This window comes from Pongo abelii, chromosome 11 (genome assembly GCF_028885655.2).
Source record: "Pongo abelii isolate AG06213 chromosome 11, NHGRI_mPonAbe1-v2.0_pri, whole genome shotgun sequence".
NCBI lineage: Eukaryota > Metazoa > Chordata > Mammalia > Primates > Hominidae > Pongo > Pongo abelii.
The window spans coordinates 139,265,912-139,287,330 of NC_071996.2; the positions used below are offsets into that span (position 1 = coordinate 139,265,912).

At 47.5% G+C, this 21,419-nt stretch overlaps 1 protein-coding gene across 15 annotated transcripts in view; it reads left to right on the top strand.

Annotated features, from left to right (window-relative positions):
* Nucleotides 1-21,419, top strand: part of AGAP1 (ArfGAP with GTPase domain, ankyrin repeat and PH domain 1) — a 635,310-nt gene that overhangs the window by 230,031 nt on the left and 383,860 nt on the right. For all 15 annotated transcript variants that reach the window (XR_008523125.2, XR_008523124.2, XM_054550021.2 and 12 more), the window contains 2 exons: nt 16,576-16,661; nt 20,238-20,379. Coding sequence is in view for 13 of the 15 variants with exons in the window: in XM_054550021.2 (XP_054405996.1) it covers nt 16,576-16,661; nt 20,238-20,379 (228 nt within the window). In the remaining 2 variants the exon portion in view is untranslated. The remainder of the gene's footprint in view (nt 1-16,575; nt 16,662-20,237; nt 20,380-21,419) is intronic.

Consider the following 21,419-nt stretch of genomic DNA (forward strand, 5'->3'; position numbering starts at 1 on the left):
GTCACTGGGAGATTAGCCTCCCTCGTTCATTTTCCCAATAGAATATGATAGCCGAGGTAGCTAGAAGAGTATGGTCAAGGAGCTCAAGGCAGCTCTTTCACTCAGGAGCCTGCCAGCATAGGGCAGGGGAAGCCACTGCCCTCCCAGATGGAAAAGGTACCTGTAGTTGGGCGGGGGGGGGTGTTCCCTATGTAAAGAAGAGTCCAAAACAGATAAGGGAGACTGAAGAAACCTGAATATCCAGTGCTCATGAGGAAAAGCTTTAAGAGAAAATACCAGGTGCTAAGAGTAATTATAACTACCAGGTAAGGACCAGTGAGAAACAGTGGGTGAGATTAAGCTTGACAGTTCCCTAACTCAGGAAAGTCGAGTTTTTGAGCATAAGTCATAGGAAATTCTCAAACATACTTTTGCTTTGTGCCTGGGAAGCAGGAAACTACACCAGACCCATCTCATTTCTTACATCTCTCCAAGAGAAGCCTTTCGCTTGTCTCTTTGGTTTATTTGGTTCACATCAGAGTTTGCTAAAGGCTTGGAGGTTCTGTAGGAAGGCATGAGCCGCTTCGCCTCCTGAAGAAAGGACGTCTCGTTTCCAGCATGTTGGGGGTCAGGCTGTGCTGCACTGAGGCTGAAGGGTTCTGGGGTTTTCCACTGCGTGTTTGGTTTCTGTTGCTTGTTCCTAGCTGCTGACGCGGCGTGCTGGATGAGAGTTCTGGCCACTGGCTTCTGGCCTCGAGGGCCAGCTGGCTGTACAGCCACCTGCGAGTCTTTGTTCCCGGGGTTAGCCTTGCCACCCTCCTCCTGGACTGCCTAGAATTGTTTCCTGTCATCAGGGTAGTAAATGTGTTCTCAGGAGCACGTGTATCTTAAATATGTTTTAACGAATGTTTACTTAGTTTCTTAGAAACAAAACATGTGGTAAACACCCAGTCTTATTTTCTGGGACACATGAAGTGTGTTTAAGCTGTCAGCTCCAAAAACCCATTCCAAGTCAAATAACTTAAAAAAAAAGGTTGTCAGCTACCACTGCATCCCAGATGTTAGAGTTTATTTCTAAAGCTGTTCTTGGGTGCTGTTTCATGTTCCAGTAGAAAAAAAAAAACAAACCTGTAATACTCCAGTAACATTTGACTAGTCGTGAAATCTAGCCATTTAGATTTTTCAACCTGAATTTGACCGTTAGTTGCAACCAAGTGGTTATAAACACATGATAATTTTTTAATGAGGATTATCCGCAAACATTGAGATTATGAGCCTGCTGCTATGCTGGTTTAATAGATAAAGCAGAAGTCAGTTCAGCCATCTTCACCGATGATTTTCGGAATTAACCTGATCATTCACCATGGAAATACCATTCCCCTTTGTTCTTGTCTTCCTCTGTGTGTGACAGTCCCTAACTTGACCCCTGGCATGGAAGCCATAGTGAGGATCCGGTGATACTGTCTAAAAATAGGTAAAGGATGCTAACATTATTACTAGATGTTCACAAAAATAATAAAAGGGAAGCATGTTCTGTTTCATTTTGAGCAAGAAAAAAAGCTGTAAAATCAGAATAAGGAGAGAGAGTCATGTTTTTGGCATTGATGAAATTGGCAGAACAAAGTGTGTTTTTGAGTTGGCTGTATGGAACTCAGAATGTATTGTCCCATATTGTTATAATTAATTTGACAAGAAATCCAGGGCTTACCAAAAGCCATACTGGGCCTGCATTGGAGCCTGTGTTCCAGAGAAAAGACCTTTCTGAATAAGTAACTGTGATTCAGGGCTGGGACTTACACCTGGTCTGGGAGCGCCCTGAAGAGGACAAGCCCGCTGGCTTCTGTGGGGATTCACTGTCTCCTGAGGGCAGCGCACAGAGGCTCATGTGTGTCCCTTCACTCACAGATCCCAGCAACAGCACAGCACATGCTGTTGACACAACTGTTGCTTTCCTAAGAAACCTCACGGCATCAGATGTTTTAACAAAACCGTTCTTTAAGAGGAAAAAGGAGACTAGAGCCTAGAAAGTTTCACGTATGTAATTACAAATCATTTTTCCTAGAGAAATTTTACCCCAGAGGTGTTCTGAGGCTGTGGGTGCATTTACCTGTTTATTGCGGATTAACAGAGCCATTGAATCTATCCCAATGGAACCACCATCACACACCTTCACCTGTGTTCACTGCTCCTCCCGTCTGCCCATGTCTTTGGCCTTGATCACACCATCTCTCTGGAAGCCCAGCTTCAGGTCCAGGAAACCAGATTATAGCAGACCACTGTGCCCCTGGCCAGGAACCGCCTGCTCTGGTCTGGAAGCCCCGGGGCCATGCTCACCGTGTTAGTCTATGCTCTTCTGGTTGCATGAGATAGTTGAGCAACTTAGGTTAGCTAAAACAGAAAAGCAGGGAGAGGCAGGCCAGTGGTGCATTATTAACTTCTTAACTTGCATCTCTGGAGCTGCCAAGGGGATGGATTTAGTTTTAGAAAGACCCTAACCTCCTGATGCACTGAAGTTCTTGAGGAACCCTCTCCCCCATTTCTTGCCTGTGTTGGGCATCATGCCCAGCAAGGTCTCCCCACTTGGTAGCAAGCCTTTCATGGTGGTTTCGTGGTCCTTAATGCTCAGATATGGTGAGGAGGGAAAGGTGAGGATTTTTGTCAATAGCTCCAGCAAAAGACTCTAAGTCAGTTCCATGTGGCCTCCTTTGAGTCACGTGCTTTTCCCTAAAACAATCAGTATCACAGGGGTTGGAGGGAATGTTTTGATTGTTCTGTCCCTTGGGGTGGGGAGATGAGGTCAGCCTAATTGAGCTGAGTGGCTTGAGCAGGAGTATGATAGACTAGGGCTGGGCAGAAGGTGGACCCCAGAAAAGGCAGGGAGGCAGGTCCCAACCCTGTGTCTTCAGGGTTTGTCCCTTTTAAACATTTTAGCCAGGGTGGGGCTGTGGGGGGGAGGTGTTGTGCAATGCAGTTCTCTTTCCTAATTCACAGATCAGGTTATACCCAGCTTGCACGGTTTGAACTTGGGTTAAAGGAGAAGCGCCTGGGGTATGTTTGAATTCACCCCAAAGCTACCTCTGGTAAATGTCTCCCTGTGACTTTTACAATCTCACTTGGGCTGTGGACCTCTGACATTTTCAGGCAAGTTTTTGCTTCTTAATCTCCAATGCTGAAAGCTTAGTCTTTGGAATGTTATACATTGTTTGGATCTTAAAAATGTCAGCTCACAAAATAATGTTTTTACATCCTTCCTCCAACATCATCAAGCGCATTAGCTCACCACCACTCCTCCTCTCCGCTTCTCCCCCAGCCTGTTTTATTGGTGTCAGGAAAGGGGAGTGGTCAGTTTCTCAGGAGGTGCCCATATTGATCATGATACAGCCTTTCTTAGGCGTAGCAGTCCAGCAATCAGGGTTGAATGGTTTCTTGTGGAAGGTAGCATACTGAAAAAGACGACGTGCAGAGAAAAGACAGGGTGGGGGTGCAGCATGTCTAGTTTGGGGGCCTGGCTGTGGGTCAGGATGGAGAGATTGACACTTCAGAGGAGGCTGGGAATGAAATTGAATGTGTGGAGCACAGGCTCCACTCATCACCGGTTAGAGCTGGGATTGCCTCTCGCAGTTCCCCATAGAAAATGTTGCGTCCTGTAAGATCGTGCCTGCCCGGGGGGGCCTGGACACTAAGTGCCACTTCTCTGCCCATGGCAAACTCCAAGGGCCAGGACGATGGAGGCAAGGGAAGTAGAAGTTGAAAGAAACTCCCAACAGCAAATTAGGTCGAGTGCCAGAAAGAATTACATCAGGAGAATCTGACATGTAGTGAAGGTGCCCCCAAGCTCCCCCCCTCTGTTTCATGTGCTACTGGCTGGCTGTGAGATCTGAAAAGGAATGGGCCAGACTCTGTGTGTGTGTGTGTGTGTGTGTGTGTGTGTGTTCGTTTTTAAATCAATGTAAATTAGGCTATATACAGCTGCCAATAATCTGCAAAAGATGACAGTTTCATATGGTTCCAATGGCTTAACCTAATAAATTCATTAATGATTGACCCAGACCAGAAACGGAAACCTGATTCAACTCACAGTGTAGTCCTTTATCCATGCTTGGTGGCTTCTGGAACGCAGTGTTCAGGAGGATTCTGAGGCAGGGTCTGGGTGCAGGAGGAGTGCTAGTGTGACAGCTACTGGTGCCTGCCCTGGGTCCGAAAGCTGGTGGTGGTCTGTTCTTGTTGTATGAGGGCAGCCCATGTTGCCAGCATTTATTTTCTGACCCCCACTTCTTAATGTTGTGTATGTTTTTAAAAAATTAACACCACCACAAGCAAGAAGGAAAAAATCAGCACTTGCTCTTTGAAGGCCAAATACGTTGAAATGAAAGCATGCCTGGTGGAGCAAGAGCGGGGCTGGGAGGAGGGGAAGCCAGCCTGCAGCATCGCCCTCTAGACACTAAGAAGAAGGGAGTAGGTTTAGGTTGGATGAAGAAGGGAGGTTTGGAGCCTGGACAAGAGCAGGGGATGTGGAGGAATCGTCAAAACCCAGGCGTGATGTGGCCACACCATCTGGCAGGGGACCAGGCCAGCTGCTGTGTGGGTCTTCCATGTCCCAGGGACGGAGAGAGGAGAAGTGGGGTTGGCCGGGCAGGCATGATAGAGTCAGAGCGGCTGGGCTCCAGGGCTCCAGGGCTCCAGCCAGGCTATTAGCAGGAGCACTGGCTTTGGAGGGGGACCTAAGAGGACAGATAGGGGAATCCCCAGGCTACCTCTGGACCTTGACATTGACTAATGGGATGAGCTGCTGGAACCCATCACCATGAAGCCCCCTGCGCTAACTAGGGTGTGTGCCCCTTCAGGACCCGCATCTGCTTATTGGGCCTAAGAAAAACTGGTTCCCAGGTGTGTTTGGACTGTCTAGAACCATGTGACCTGGCACCCACTTTAACTTGGGCAGCATCTCGGCTGGGAGCCCCAGGGAGCCTGGCAGTGCCTCAGTGGCAGATGCAGCTCATTCCAAGATGTTCCAGAGGCAGGAGGTTCCTGGAAGAACCACTGGGCCTTGCAGGATCAGCTCAGCCTGAGAGCCAGTGACCCCCTCCCCCACGAGGATGCTGTAGGGGTGTTCTCATGGCAGTCTCACCTCTGCCACTTGTGGATGAGAGGCTAGACTGGGTCTTGGTGCTTTCCAGAACAGGGCGTTGGTCCACTTGGGTATTCCTGGGGATCAAAATCCCAGCTAGGTTGGGGACACAGGCCTGGAGACAACCTGCTGGCCTCCTTCCATTAAAGCCATTACAGTGTCACCACAGGATTGTAAGCATTACAAATGCGTTTTCCAGAGTCCCCAGAGAAAAAGGAGTTTGGCAATTAGAAGAGTAAAGTGCATCTGTCAACAAAAGAAATACCAAAGATGAGACTACAGCAGCGACCTGTCACCTTGTCTGCGTTGCTACTGCCTGAGAACAGAGGTTTTCAGTTTTTTTAAAGAGTCGTAAACATAAAAACAAAGAAGGATACAACATGCAAGGTCTAAAATACTTACTTTCTGGCCTTTTACACAGGCAGTTCACCAGCCCCCTACCCTACGGTATGGAAAAACGGCGTAGAATAGTCAAATCGCATAGGATTTCTTGGTTTCTCCATGCAGGCTCATCAAATAGCAACCACCCTTTCTCAGTTTCTTGAAACAAGCACCTTATTTACATTCAGAGAATTATATGTGGACAAACAGCTCATAAGCCCGTACTTTTACATACTCACTTCCTGAATTGCATATTGAAAAAGAGAGTTCACGTAAAGCTGATTATTATTTAATCTAAAGTTATGTTCACATAGGAAGCAGTATTGTAGAGAAATAGGGTGTGAGGGACAAGGAGCCTGTGTGCCTGTGTCGGCAGCCGAGTAACTGCCAAGGGTCCCCTGCTTGGCACTCTGCTGTCCCACTCGCTTCCCGCCTTCTCTGGATTCTAACACTTGTGCCATTGTGCATCCATCTCAGGTCATGGTGCTGTTACTTGGTGAGAAAGCCTTATTTAAATACCCCAGATGAGGAGTTAGGCACTTTCTCCAGTTTTGCAATGCTCTTTCGTTTACCTTTTTTTTTTTTTAAATGAGACAAGGTCTCACTCTGTCACCCGGGTTGGAGTGCAGTGGTGCCATCATAGCTCACTATACCTTGAACTCCTGGGCTCAAGCAATCTTCTTGACTTGGCCTCCCAAAGTGCTGGTATTACAGGTGTGAGCTACCATGCCATTTACCTTTTTTATGCTTAAAATAAATGTATAAAATATTAAAAAATCATTTTCCTCCCAAGAACCAAACGTGTATTACTAAATATATATAGTTGACCATGCAGGCTATTTCAGAGACAGCAGGAGATGCTGAAATATTCAAGCACCACTGTTTTGGTGGGTATCGGAAGATTTTCAATCAATAGTTTACTTATTTGGTTATATATTAGGTTTTATTGGGTAGGGCCCATCATTATGTGACTATTTTTTTCTTCAGAGTGGTGATTGAAAAGCAGCCCCCAACCGTTTTCTCCGAGAGGTGCAGGCTGAGCCTGCCTGCAGCTCAACCCCAACCCCCAGCCCCCAGCCTGGCTCTCCTTGTCTTACATGAGTCAGTTTCCTTCTGCTGCTACCCTGGACAAAAAACTCCATCAGGGCAGAGACCTTGTCTTGTTCACCCTATTCCTGGCATCAAGGCTGTGTCTGACATGTAATGGGGATGGCTATTTGTTTGGTGGTGGTTGAGATGACCAAGATGTTCTTGACCTGTGTAGGGTGGTAATAGAGAAACAGGCACAGGCCTTTGTGGTGTAGTTGCAGAAAAGGAGCTCACACTAATAGGAACCAGATTGTATCCTTGGCTGAGTATACAGCAGATGCGTTCCCCTTTGTTATTTTATCACTTGCTTACCTGGAAGCTCTGGTCTGACTTTAGGAACATGCCACACACTTGGATAAACATGGACTCCTTTACTGGAGATTTATAGAATCTTTTTCCTAGAGCCATTTGAGAAGCACTTGTCCAAGACGTGCTGTTTTGATGTAAGGGAAAAGACGTATCCTGGATCTTCCAGAAAGCATGGAGTTATGGCTGCGTATTAGGAAGAGGCCTGGCTTTCCTACAGGAATTGAACAGAAGACAGGCATCTCTCATGTTCTGGTTGTTGCAGTTTTGCTTCTTCTGTTCATTGAATTAGCATTTCAAAACTCTCCCTCTGTGTGTGAGTTTCCATTTGGAAATGGTATAGTCATCATCGTAATGTAGCAGTCATTCGTTAACTTTTTTTGAGCCACTTGTGACGTTTCAGGAAGCTGACAGACAGCCGACATGGATTAACTCATTTATACCTAAGGAAACAGAGGCACCAGAGGCCACAAAAGCTATTCAGGGTCACACAGCCTAGAGGTATGGGCCTGAGGTGGGTTCTTGGAAGGTGGCTCAGAGCCCATTCCCCTCCATTGCTGCCCAGAGGGCTGCCACTCATTTCACTGTCAGCAGATGTGCTGAAGGGGTTCAGAAGGACTTCTCCTCGCCCAGTGGACTGGAGCTGAGCCCACACATTGGGCCAGGTGAGACCCCAGAGCAGCTGTTGAGCTATTGATCACAGGTGTGGGCCACCGCGCCTAGCCCTGTAGCCAGTTTTGAACTCGCTGATGCCTCCTTGGAAAAGTGCTCCTTGGAACTCACTTTGAAACCCTGCTGCTCTGAGGTCTTGCAGCCAATAAGAAACCCCCCCTCGGCCAGTGTGTGCTGTTTTTCCCCAGACCTCAGTTTTCTCATCTTGAAAGTTGTGAATCTGTGTCACATTTTCCTGGTGTGTCGCGTGCACTTTTGATCTGCGGATTCAGATCTTTCTGCGTCTCAGGAACATTCCTTTGTCTTTTATCTTCGAATAGTCTTTGAGTTCTTTTGTCACGGATGTGTTGTCAGAGATAACATTTATCCTTTTGTTTAGGTTCATTTGTCAATGAACTTCTCTCTTAAATACTTTACCTCTGTCTTTTTAATCTCATTGACTGTCTGTTTCAAGCCGTTCCTGTGTGTCAGAAACTCAGCTTTCAGCCTTGTCTCTTCTGCTCCTTACTTTTTCTAATTTTATTCATCATTTCCCCAAATGCCGTTTTGATCCTCAGATCTGGACGTTTCCATTTTATCTCGTCGTTTCAAATTCTCATACTGGAGTTTCTCGTCTCATGGAATGGCTGTTCTTTCTTAAGTCACATTGGAGTGGGAAGCGGTTATAAGGGACTTCCTTCTGCTTTTTGAGCTTTGTTTTCTTCTCCATTGTTGCTTTGTTTCTCTTCTGTTCCCTTCCCTCCTTCCTCTCCCCAAGCCTTTCCCGCCTTCCCGTTATCCCGTTTTCCCTGCTGGGGAGCCCTTTGCATAATGTCCCCAGTCCTGCTCCTCAGCCTTCTCAGCTTGGACCTCTCTTCCCAGATACTGTCTTTCCTTGAGACTGACGCTGACCACTGGGAAGGCTTCTCCCTCATTCTGAGTCAGATCTAGGCTGTTGGGAGCCCCTGACCGCCCTGCTTCCTGTGGTGGGAGAAGGTGAGGGAGAGGAGATGCTCTCATCCTGAGTGTCCTAGACGAGATGGGCCAGACCATTCTACCCACACTCCCATTTGCCGGACCTCAGCCACCTCCCCCAGCCAGCCACAGGGGTGTTGGGGGCATCTTTCGAGTCTCACTGCCCGCGCTGCGGGACCTGAGACTGGATGCCGTTCTCCTGGAGATCCCAGGATTTACTGAGCATCCATGCCCTGCCGTCCCTCTAGTCGGAGGGAACTGCCTCCCGTTGAAGGAGTCTGCCCTTCATTAGGGACCAGGGCTCTGCTCTTCCTGGGAATTTACCACGTCCTCTTCCAGGTTCCCTTCACCCATCCTGGGGGTGGGAGGAATATATCATTGTTCCCCTTGAGGTGCCCCCCTGCATGGATCACTTCTGCTCACCAGGCAACGCAGGCATCTTCTTCACCTCCGGAGAGCCTTTGCCGGATGTTCTTCGCCTCCGGAGGGCCTTTGCCGGATGTTCTTCACTTCCGGAGAGCCTTTGCTGGGCCATTCACTTCTGGGGCTTTCTTATTTCCATTCCTCAGTCAGGAGACCAAAAAGATGAGGCCACGGCTGCCCCTTCCGTTTCTTCCCTGCGCACTTTGGGGTGAAGTGATGGGGTGTTGGCTCAGGTTGTAGGAGAGATGAGGAGCCTCCGCCCAGCTCAAATCTTCCTTTTTGTTCCTTAGAGCCTGCGTTTTTTGAGGTTTATTCTGTAAAGCTGTGCCCCTTTTCTTGTTGGATGGTGAAGTTCCTTCCTTCTGGCTTTAATGTTTCCCCCTTGTTTTATTAGGAAAGGAGGAAAGAAAATTCAGTTACAGTGAAGTTCTAATCTGCCATCTTAACCTGGAGTTTGGCTTTTTTCTTTTTCTGTGTTCCTTTTGTACCTTACTTAGATCTGGGTTAAATGAAACCATGAGAGACCGTGGCCTGCCCAAGGAAATCGTGTGTTAAGTGCTCACTTCACTGCGGGTCAGAACCCCGGAGTGTTTCACCCACGGAAATAGTCAACAGTCGCCATGTGCGGTGTCCTCACTCACTGCTGGTACCTTTGTATAGTAGTTACTTTGTGTTTTACAATGTAAATTAAAAAAAAAAGTTGGGAGAGGAAGTGAAATCTGATTTGGCTAAATTTTGTAAACAAAGATGTTACCAATAAAACCTTTTTCCCAGTGTATAAATAATATGTGGTCCAAAATTCCTTTTAAATGTCACAATACAAAACTTTTCCAAAACCGCAACATTAGTGACTGACTTCAGTATTTTTATCAAAGTTAAATGAGCCAAATTAATTTTTTACAGATTTCTGGCGCATTCATGATTGAAATTTTAAGTATTCTCCTAGGGAAAAACGAGGGCCGATTGTCCTTTTCAAGGTATCCATCTCATCCCACTTGTTAAAAATAATTAGGGAATAATACTGTTTGCAGATTTTCTCCCGATGTCATCATGGCACTCAGTAACAAAGAATATTGTAGATGAATTTTGAAAATGTTTTCCTGGAAGAGAATCCCAAACACGTGGCCGAAGGGGACCCAGGACCTGCCAGCCATGCTCCTCCTGTTTTTCTCCCTTCCAGTCTGAACCCCACAGCGCTGGGCAGTTGACGAGGTGTGGCCAGCTTGCATCTGCTGAAAGAACCAGGGTAGCTCCACTGCATCTTGATCAGACACTGCCATGAGGTCCCTCCCCTCTCTAATGGCAAAGGGAAACAGTGGGCTCCACACATGCAGCTTTGAAGTCAAGAGTCATTTTCATCCTTAGCTCAGGCATGAAAAAAAAATAAAGAGAACAATAAAAATTAAAAACACTTTAAAAAGATAAAAATCAACAGTAAAAAATGCAAGTTACAGACAGATGTCTGTCTTTTTAGTTTCCTAAGCAGTGATGATTATTGGAGCTAAAGACAGAGGCCACCCTTCCCGAGTGTGAGTGGAGTGAGGATAAGATAGTCCCGCCTCTCTGCCTGTTTGATGTTGGCCCTGTGGGTGCTGCAAAACGCAGCAAACACGGAGGCTGCCGGCTTTGTTTCTGTAGGGCTTGTCTTAGCAGAAGTTCACATGGAAGAGAGGAGGGGTAAGAAACAGAGCGTCTGGATTTGAGTCTTGGTCCTGCTGTGTGGTGGCTATGGAGCTCTTGCTGTGTGTCTGAACTCCTTTTCCACCTGAGTGGATTTGGGTGTTGCCAGTGATGTTTGCATCATGAGATGGGGTGAGGGCTAACGGAGATGATGTGGGAAAACAAGTGCTTTGTAGACGACAGCGTTGGAAGACACACTGTCGTTGCCATAGCTGTCGCTTGGAGGACTGTTAATGATACGTTGATAGCTTTCAGTTCAATTAGCCAAAATGACAGAAACGCCAAACATCTGTTGCAATGTTGACTCCCAAAAGGGCCCTTTTTTTTGGAATGGGAAAATTCAGTTTTCTCTTTTTTTTTTTTTCTTAAAGCAGAAATGACAGCATAGATGATCTCCCTCTCCGACTTCTCTCTGTGTAGACTGCACTTGTGTTGAAGAGGCTCTGCGTAGCTCCACCTCGCGTGAGTGCAGAAACTTGAAGGAACCCAGTTGTTTTGCTTCCCCCAGCACCCCAAATTTAAAACTGGCTCTCACATTGTAAGACAGGATTCAGAATAGTAATCATGAAAGGCTATGAGGACTTAGAAAAAGGTATTTAAAAAACAAAAGAGTGCAGCTGTATCCTTTTCTTCCCGGTTCATTCGCAGCGAATGCATCCACTTCAGCATCTTGGTGGAAATAACTCAGTTCCACCTTCCATATACTTTTCTCTCTGCAGTGTGGGATTTAGGGAGAAATTAAGACCTCGACTCGCTTACGAATACAAGCTCAAGGGCAAACTAAGGTACCCAGCGCAGTTTCCACGTGTTCTGGGAACCCCAAACACTTGCCTTGGGGTGAACCAGAAACCTAATACATTGCACATTGCACTTGAAGTTGAGTTGAGACAAGAAGATGGTACCGCTGTATCCCCAAGTAGCTCAGACGAGGTGAGAGCACTCCATTCTGCTTTAAACTCAGTGCAGAAAGCCAAGCCCAGAAAGGATGTGGGTTCTGTTCTCACCTCCCTCTGCTCTAGGCTGAGGATTCCATGTGATGCTCTTTACCTCCGGTGACATCCTTGTGTCCTGGGGAAGCACAGATTTCAGTGAGACTGGGACTCTGTTTTCCCCTCTCACTGAGATGCTGTCACAGCTGCCCAGTGACCTGGTTCCACCTTAGGGTCAGGGAGCCACGGCTGATCTGTCTGGTTCCTCAGCCTGGGGGTGCCCGCCGTTCGGAGGTGCTACGGTTCCAGGGTAGGCACTGGCCCCTGCCCGCGGAGCTCGCCTAGCACCTGTTCACAGGTGTGCCTGGGCCAGATGTCTGTCTGACAGGGACATCAGGTTTGGGGAAACTGAAAACCATTTTTGAGAATGAAGTTATGCTGATGTCATTTAATGTTACGTCATCATAATTGGCAGCAGAGAAGGTTGCACATCACTCATGGCAGGTCTGTCACATGGGCCATGGGCCAAGCTGTGCATCAGGTGCGGGGAGGATACAGGTGGGCGAAAGAGACCTGCAGGAAAATACATGGAAATGGGGACAAAATAGGCATTTAAAAAGCTACATTCAGCTTGAAACTGGATGTAGAATTTGATGGTATCCTCTAAAATTTTGGTGGAAAAAAAGATCTCCCTTTGGGAGGCTGAGGCAGGTGGACCGCTTGAGCCCAGGAGTTCAAGACCAGCCTGGGCAACATAATGAGGCCCCATCTCATCTATCTAGGTGTGGCGGCGCATGTCCGTGGTCCCAGCTACTCAGGGAGGCTGAGGTGGGAGGATCTCTTGAGCCCAGGCAGTCAAGGCTGCAGTGAGCCATGTCCGTGCCACCGCACTCCAGCCTAGGCAACAGAGTGAGACTGTGTCTCAAAAAACAAAACACAAAACAATGAAAAATCTAATGACTGGGATGAGATCTGATGAAATGGTGGGTTGAATTTCAAATGATGCAAGTGGTGGTGCCTGCGGAACACCAGCTTGTTGCCAACCATGCTGTCATCGTAAGGCTCTCCTTCCGTGGTTAAAGTGGTTCAAGTGTAGAAAAGGAATTTTAAAGTGTTACCTACCTGCCAGCCCAGACTTCTCAAGGCCCAGTGGTCCTATTGAGCTGAGCCTGCTCCTATCAGTAGTGCCCTGTAGGACCTTTTGAAAATTTCCCCAGTAAAGACATTCTTGCTTTCTTACAACCTGGCTGCTGGAGCACCTGGCTAAATTTTATCTTATTATTCACCTTTGGGTTCGTGGCAAATACTTAGCAGTATTTAATTTTTGCTTTCTGATTTAAGTGTAATATGAAAAAAAATCATGCAAATCAATTACCAGTATCTAGTGTTTGAAATTGTAAAATGCTGAAAAGAACTGTTAATTATACTCTGTATCTGCGGGGGGAATGTAAACTGACTTTAGGATTCAAAGAGACCTTGCTGATGGGAGAAGGAATCACTGCTCCTTTTAGAGGCAGTGAAAGTTGGGCCTGGAGTCCTTTGCTTGAGGTCACAAAGCCAGAGACTTCAGGAGAGCAGAAATGAGACGGTTCAGTGCCCTCCTAGGGAACTTTTCGTAACTTGAATATTGTGATTCAGCCACCTGGAAGCTTCACTTGTGAACGTGACTCTGCAAAAACATGTTAGAGGAAGCAAAGGAGAGGATGGACGTGAAATCCGTCCTGTGTGTGCTCACCTGACATGCAACAGGGAGGGTCATCTGCCAAGGTGTCATGGTCATTCCATGAGAGCTGGGTGGTGAAGCTCCCCAAGTTCCCACTCCCAGAGAGGTAGGCAGCCGAGGGACACCGGCGTTGCAGGGCCCCTGGGACAGGCTCCACTCCTCCCTTCTTGCTCTGGAGGTGACACAGTCTTAGTGATTGAGGAATGGGACCTGGGGCCAGCATGCTTCAACAAGACGAAGCCTCATCAAAGTTGAACCCTAGGGTTCATCAAGCAGGGAGGGCTTCCACGTACCCTTGTATCTGGGGCAACCATCAGAGGGCAGGGCTGGAGCCGGGGCCCTGTAGGGCACTCAGCATCCGGAGGACACAGAGGAGCACATGTGGGGCTCAGGACACAGGGTCGGGACGGTGTGGCGGCGAGGTCCCTCTGGCTGTGATATATGTTAGGGGAAGGAGGGACCGAGGCCAGGAGTGAGCGCGGGCAGGCGGGAAACTTGTGCAGAAACCTAACAAAGGAGTGTAGATGATTTCAATGAATGTGAGGGGTAGGGAAGGAGAGCAGAGGGAGATTAAGAACACTTGGGGGTGAGATAAATGGGGCAGGGATGGTGAGGATCCCTGTTCGCTGAGCTCCTCTCTGTCCCAAGCAGGGTTCTAAGAGCTTTTCACGCATTAACTCATTAAGGAAGGCTCTGTTTACCCCCATTTCACAGGTGAGGAAACTGAGGCATCGAGCAGTTGAGTTACTTGCCGGAGGTCACTCAGCGAGGGAGGGCGCAGCAGGGATTTGAACCTGGTGGGCTGGTGCCTGGGGCCATGCACAGAACAGGGTATGAAGGAGAAGATTTTTGTCCAAATAAAGAGTAACAGATTTCCTTTTCAAATGTTATTTTTCTTTCTTTCTTTCTTTTTTTTTTTTTTTTTTGAGACACAGTCTTGCTCTGTCACCCAGGCTGGAGTGCAGTGGCACGATCTCGGCTCCCTGCAACCTCCACCTCCCAGGTTCAAGCAATTCTCCTGTCTCAGCCTCCCGAGTAGCTGGGATTACAGGGCCCCACTACCACACCTGGCTAATTTTTGTATTTTTAGTAGAGACAGGGTTTCACCATGTTGGTCAGGCTGGTCTCGAACTCCTGACCTCAGGTGATCCACCTGCCTCGGCCTCCCAAAGTGTTGGGATTACAGGTGTGAGCCACTGCACCCAGCCTTAAATGTTATTTTTCTTAAAACGGTCAAATTCAATTCATGTCACCAAGATACAGCAGGTTTCCAGGATCTCTTTTTAAATTTTTTTTAAAAGGGAAATACTACTACTATCACTGTTGCAGACTTTTCTGTCGTAAGCAGGCTTATTCAATGTTAAATACGACTTTTATTAAAGCAGGTTAAAAGAACCTTGGCAGAAATTTCGAATAAGACCTGGCTGGGTACTGTCAGGGTTCTTTGTGTCAACTTGTTACTCCTCGCCTGCTAGGACGTCATCCCCTTTACATCTGGGGACACTGAGGTGGGGCGAGGTGGGGCAAGGCTACACAGCTGTGTGTGGCAGAGCCAGGATTCAGGCAGAGCTAGGCCAGTATCCGGGTCTAGGGGCGACCGTCTGCAGTAGCGTCACATATGTGGGGACGTCCAGCCGTGTCAGATGTTTCCCAGCTTGTGTCATGATGACAACAGCTCTGCTAGAAAAGCATTTCTTTTTTGCCTGTGAGGACTCGCGATTCAGGGACCCTGAGTCTTTGGGACCTTCGTACGGCTGGGGCTCACCCTGTCTGGACCCAGCGTCGTGACTGGCCTGGATGTGTCCCCTGCTAGCGGGCCTCAGCCTGACCATTTCCAGTGGGCCCTGCTGTCTTGTTTCAGTGATTGGGGGGACAGCAAAATGAGAGTTTATCTGCTTTAACATCAAAAGGTTTTCTTCATTGTTGTGTTATTGAGTGAACTGAACAGCAGATTTATTTGCTTTAGCAAATGCGGCTGCCTGTGATGGTGGCGTAGGTGTTGAGTGTGAGCACACGAGCGCGCAGGAGCTCGCGGGAACGAGCCAGCGCCCCAGCACCCCAGTCAGCCCTCTGTGGCCTCAGAGGGTAGGTGCCCGTCTGGAGGGCCTCGGACACTTTCAGGATGGGATGGGGACTCCGATTTTTTGCTTCTCGGGCACTGACGTGGTTCAGACCCAAAATTCTAGGAGGGAAGGTTCCCGTCGCAGGGGAGGGAATCAAATTGTGGCTCTGGGTGGCAGAGGAGCTGGCAGGCAGCCTGTGGGCTCTGGCAGCATTGTCCTCTGGGTCCAGCGATTTGGGGTTTAGACAGGGTTTCTGGACAGCATCTGCACAGAGGGGCGGGAGATGAGAGCTAGGAACCAATGCGTGCCTTCCCTCTCTAAAACAAGAGTTCCGAATCCCCGTGAGGGTTCCCTAGCGTGGTCTCAGAACCCAGGATCTGGAGGGGGGCATCTGTCATTGGAGAAGGCAGAGGAGCCAGGGTGGAATCCTTCCCGCTGCCGAGCAGGAGCAGGGCTGGCCTAGCGGGCAGGGCTGGGCACTGCAGCAACCTTGTACCATCCCCTCCTGAGAGCCTCAGGGGCTGGGACGTCCAGGGTAGCACCGGGCCCCTCATGCCCGCACCCCTCCTCGTGGTCACCTCTTTTCCTGCAGGGTCCTGGTGGTCTCCTGCTAACCCCGCGTGGTCTCTAACGCCTCCTGTCAGCCGCTGCTCTGCTGTCTCCTCCTGTGCGGAGGTCCCATCCAGTAGTTTCTGTCTAACCCGTGTGTAGTAGTGAAGCGTCCCTCCCCTAATTGTGACCTGTGACTCTGGAAACACCATTCTCATGATGTTCTATGTCTCCCTTTCAAGAACTGGGTTTCTCTTGAGGAGAATACAGGTTCTCGGCCCTGTAATTTACCAAGAGGTTACAGATCAGGCACCTGTTAAGCATGAAAAATTTGTTTCAGTTTTGTGAACCCAACAAGAGAATGACAATTTTGGTGTTCTCTGTTTCCCAGTGAGTGAGAATTCCTGAATTTATATAGAAAGCCCACATGAAAAGTCCATGCTTCTTGGCCATGAGTGTCTGGCATTGCGAAGGAGGCTGTGCCTTCTAACTGGAAACGCACACGGGTTCTTAAAGACAAACATTTAAATCTGAGTTCGACTCTGTTAAAATTCAGCATTTGCTGGCAACATCCTAAATACTCAGTTGCCTCCAGGGCAACAGCCTAGGGTGTATTTTTCCACAAGCGAAGCCCACGTCTGTCTGCCCTCCTCACTCTCTGTTGTTCTTGTGTAACAAGATGTTTTGTGTGTGTGGCAGGTGGCAGGTTCAAGAAAGAGATTGTCGTTGATGGACAGAGCTATCTACTGCTGATCAGAGATGAAGGGGGCCCCCCGGAGGCGCAGGTGAGTATACGTGCACGCCCCAAGCCTGCTTTTTTTCCCTTTGTTTTCTAAGGTTTGATTCAAGAAGTGCTTCTAGAAATCGGTGACGTGCTTTCCAAAAAAGTGGAAACCCCGTAAAAAATGTTTCCTCTCACTGCATTTTTTCTCATCTCTAAGAAGCTAATTCTTTTTTTGTTTTTTCCAGATTAAATCCTGCAGGGAAGTTGGGTTTATGTGGTGGCTTTTCACTTTCTGTGTTTTTAAAAAGGCAGGAAACACTCACTCTGCCCTGGTTGGGGAACCCAGTTGAAATGACATCTGGAAATTTCTGTCGTTTGGTTTGTTTTTTGGCCTTTTCCTTTGAGTGGTTTGATCTCTAGAGCAATGAGAGTTAGAGAGCTTGCTGGGTGGAATTGGGAGTCCCGTCTTCTCTCTGTCTCTGGTAACTACAGGCGTTGGCCCCTCTGTGCCGCCCTGGCCTTGGCCCAAGCAAGGCAGTCTCCACCGAAAGCCGGTATGAAGCATATTATGGTTTCTTTGGAAGTTCCTGGAAAGATGGACATTCTGGAAATAACAAAACATGAGTGTGGAAGATCTCTTTTTTTGGTTTATTTAACCCGCTTTGTTTTACGTACAGCATAATTTACCAGTTAAACACTTTATTATTATTATTATTGTTATTTTTTTTTTCTTTTTTGAGACAGTCTTGCTCTGTTGCCCAGGCTGGAGTGCAGTGGCGCGATCTCGGCTCACCGCAAGCTCCACCTCCCAGGTTCAGGCCATTCTCCTGCCTCAGCCTCCTGAGTAGCTGGGACTACAGGCGCCTGCCACCACGCCTGGCTAATTTTTTGTATTTTTAGTAGAGACGGAGTTTCACCATGTTAGCCAGGATGGTCTCGATCTCCTGACCTTGTGATCCACCCGTCTCCGCCTCCCAAAGTGCTGGGATTACAGGCGTGAGCCACCGCGCCCAGCCCAGTTAAACACTTTAAAGGAGCCAAGAGCTGGTAATGGCTAGTGACCTCGAATGCAAACAGAACGTCAGACATTTTCTTGGCGTTATTTCCTGGACTTCCCTTTTTGTGAACGTGCAGCAATAGGATTGTAAGATGGAGAAAGTGAAAGATACTGAATACAGGACTTCTTAGGCCTCAGGTCTAGTACTCCACAGGTTGGAGGGCTGTGCAGTTATACAGAAGATGCCACAGATTTGCCATGTTGCACTGACTCTGAAACACCAATATTCAAAAGAAGAATGCTGCCAATTAAACTTATGAAACAGCCGCAATAATTAGGTGCATTCTGATTTCAAGGATGTTAAAGTGTGTAAAATTTTGTTTCTTAGCATTAACAATACCATGTACTCGATCATAACAAGGAAACACCTTGAAGACGTGTTAAAAGTGAAAACAGTTACAAAGCAGTTTGAGCCCACGTTCAGTGACCATCTGGTAGTTTATAGTACAGCAGGGCAAAGTTAGAGGTCTGATAGGATCCTATCAGTCAGATGCTGATAAAAGTCAGCACTTTCTTAGTCCCACTGAATGTATAGGACCGTGTTTGTTCTGCTACAAAGGAACTCTTGGAGGCAAGGTCCCTCCTGTGGCTGGTGATAGGAGAAAGAAGTAGGTAACATTTAGAATCACCTGAGTTGATTTTCCGTTTTCCCCAGCACATAAATGTTTTGAGTGACTGGAAACAAGCTTTTTTTCTCCACAATTAAAAAGCAAGTCTTAGCAGTATATGAAGCACAAAAGCTTAAATATAGAGAAAAATCTACAGAAGAGGCTAGGTGCAGTGGCTCACACCTGTAATCCCAGCACTTTGGGAAGCTGAGGCAGGCGGATCACCTGAGGTCAGGAGTTCAAGACCAGCCTGGCCGACATGGTGAAACACCATTTCTACTAAAAATACAAAAATTAGCCAGGTGTGGTGGCACGTGCCTGTAATCCCAGCTGCTTGGGAGGTTGAGGCAGCAGAATCACTTAAACCCAGAAGGAGGCGGTTGCAGTGAGCCGAGATCTCACCACTGCACTCCAGCCTGGGCGACAGAGTGAGACTTTGTCTTAAAAAGCAAACCCCAAAGCATAGTTTCAGTTTTCTGATGGTGAACATGTTAGAGTGGGGGGTTATTTGTTGGGTGCCCCCCACACAAGGAGCTGGGGAAGTCAGAATGCACCCTTGGGAGATGAGAGCCACGGTTCACGTTTCCTGGGTGGACGCTCAGATGGGCTTCAGCTCCCGGCTCGGAAACTGAGGTCTGGTTCTGGGTCAGCCAGCACTCTTCGTGGGTGCAGGGGGAGTCTACTCCTCCCGCTTTCTTGGAAGAGACAGGAAGAGCCTTCCTCAAGGCAAAGAAGAGGAAAAGGAGATGCCTTCTGTCAGCCTTGGTCCTGGCACGCTCTGTGGAAGTTGCCATCACCATCTTCCCAGGCCTCTCGCGGCCTTCTTTGTTTTCAAGTCCTCATTCTCATTTCATTTTGTATTTATCATTAGAACTTTGGGTTACATTTTATCATATACATGTTTTACATATGACTGAATACACTTTTCACTTACATGCAGAAGTCAGAGTTTAACCCATTAAAAACTTTCCCCAAATGTATTAGAGGTGACAACCTTGGCCATAAAAACCTGTCTAGAAACTACAGCTTCTTTTAGAGAAAGCAGACAGGATGGATTTCGGTTTTGTTTTTCAAATTTGCACTTGGAAAGAGAAGGATCTTTGTTGCCAGATAGACCTGATGTCAGATTTGCTGAGCCGGTTGCAGTGAGTGTGGGAAGTCGCTGCCCTGCAGGGAGCCTCCACTCACTCAGCTCCAGTTTTCCAAGATGGTTATTGGTACTAAATGAGGTACTAGTATATGCCTGACTGTGTGGGTATTTGTCAGAAAGAGGATGTGATGTAGGTTCAACTGGCAAGACAAGAATAAAATGAATACGGCAAAGCAAGGACAAAATGGCAAGAGTCAGGCTATTGTGAAGTTTTCTTCCCTAAGTTTTGTTAATTTCCCTGAAAATAAGTAGTCATTTCTTCGCAGGGGTGCAGCAGGAGTTCAGCCAAGGATGAGCCTGGGTTGAATCTTTACCCTTCAACAGAGTAGGCCAGCCACTGCAGTAGCGAGTGGGAAGGACTGAGGGGTGGGGGGGTTCTGAGCAGGTATGAGGGGTCCAGCAAGGCTTCCTTAAGAGGTTGAGAGTACAGTGGAAAGCCCTAGGGTTTGAGGGGCTCTGGCAGGAGGTGGGGCTGGCTCTCTGTCTGCGGGGCCGCCTTGGCAGGTCGGGGCAGTGGGTGGACAGGCCAGGAGCATGAGGACCGCGGGGAGACTGTGTGGTTTGTGTCCTCTGAAGACAGAGTGGCTTGAGTGGGAACAGGATGAAGAGCCCATTCCCAAGGGGAACACCAGGCACGGTGTGCTCAGGAGGAGGACGTGGTGCCATGACAGTGTGTAAAAGTGACAGTCAAAAGTCAAGCACCCAGCGTGCGACCAAGGGGATTCCTGCCGTCCCCTGTTGCCTGCTGCCATGCAGACATCTCCGTTCTTAATGAAGCCTTCTCACTCAGCTCCTGCTCTCCTCCCCTTCTTCTCTCCCTAGTTTGCCATGTGGGTGGACGCTGTTATATTTGTCTTCAGCTTGGAGGATGAAATAAGTTTCCAGACCGTTTACCACTACTACAGTCGAATGGCCAACTATCGGAACACGAGCGAGATTCCTCTGGTTCTGGTGGGAACCCAGGGTGAGTGATGTTCGTGTGCAGATTGTTTTGAAAGGATTCTAACCGTTACATATTTTCAGTATGGGGGAGTTTAAAAAATGCTTTAAAGAAGGAAAAATTGCCTACTGAACGCTCACTTTTTTGGGAAAAATTATGGAACTGAAATTATCACATTTCCTGATTTGATTCTGTGGTGAAACTACTCATTTAACAACCTGAAAACAACACACACACACATATCCCAGGTGCTTTAGGAAAAATAAAATCTATTTTCCCTTGTTTTCTGGAAAAAAAATACATATATGTGTGTGTGTGTATATGTTTTGTATATAAACATATATAGTCAAATACATATATATTTTTTCTGCTATATTTTAATTCTCTGTTCTATAAAATGATTCATAAACAATCTATTAAAGCTTATCTTTCAGTGCACCTTGAAAATAGAGCTGATTTTGAACATAGAGCAGTTCTGTTTATTAAATTCTGTTTGTCACCATCTTACGATCTGTATCTTATTTTTAATCTGGCAGGCCCCTCAGACAGCAGAGAATCCAACTGGGCACATTTCTTGTTTTCTCTCAGGGTCACTTGGAACTTGGTCTCTTAGTGGAGTGGCTGTCACATGGCCTGAGACACAACGTCCTCGCTCTTGATCACAGACCCATGGTTGTGCTGGGTCTGCCACTAGGGTCTAAGATGTCACATAGGATGTTTATAAAAGTCAGATGGAGGTTAGCTTTAAAACTGCTTTGTCAGAAATATGGGTAACATACGAATAATCCTATCAGGAAAAATTGTATATCCCTTCATTTTTGTTGTGGCTGTTAATAGACTGTTTTGCGAATTCTTTTAAAATTAGCCTCTCTGACGTGCCCATCCATGCTCTGATGTGAGACGTTTCTCTTTAGGACGTCAGCTGTATGTACTGCACTTAGGTGTGGTCTAAGTAGGAGGTTGCCCAGGCAGATGACTGGCTGCTTGATCAGGAACCTACAAAAGCCCAGAAAAATAGTGTGGCATAAACTAAAAGCATTTTCCAGCCAGGTGTGTGGCTTATG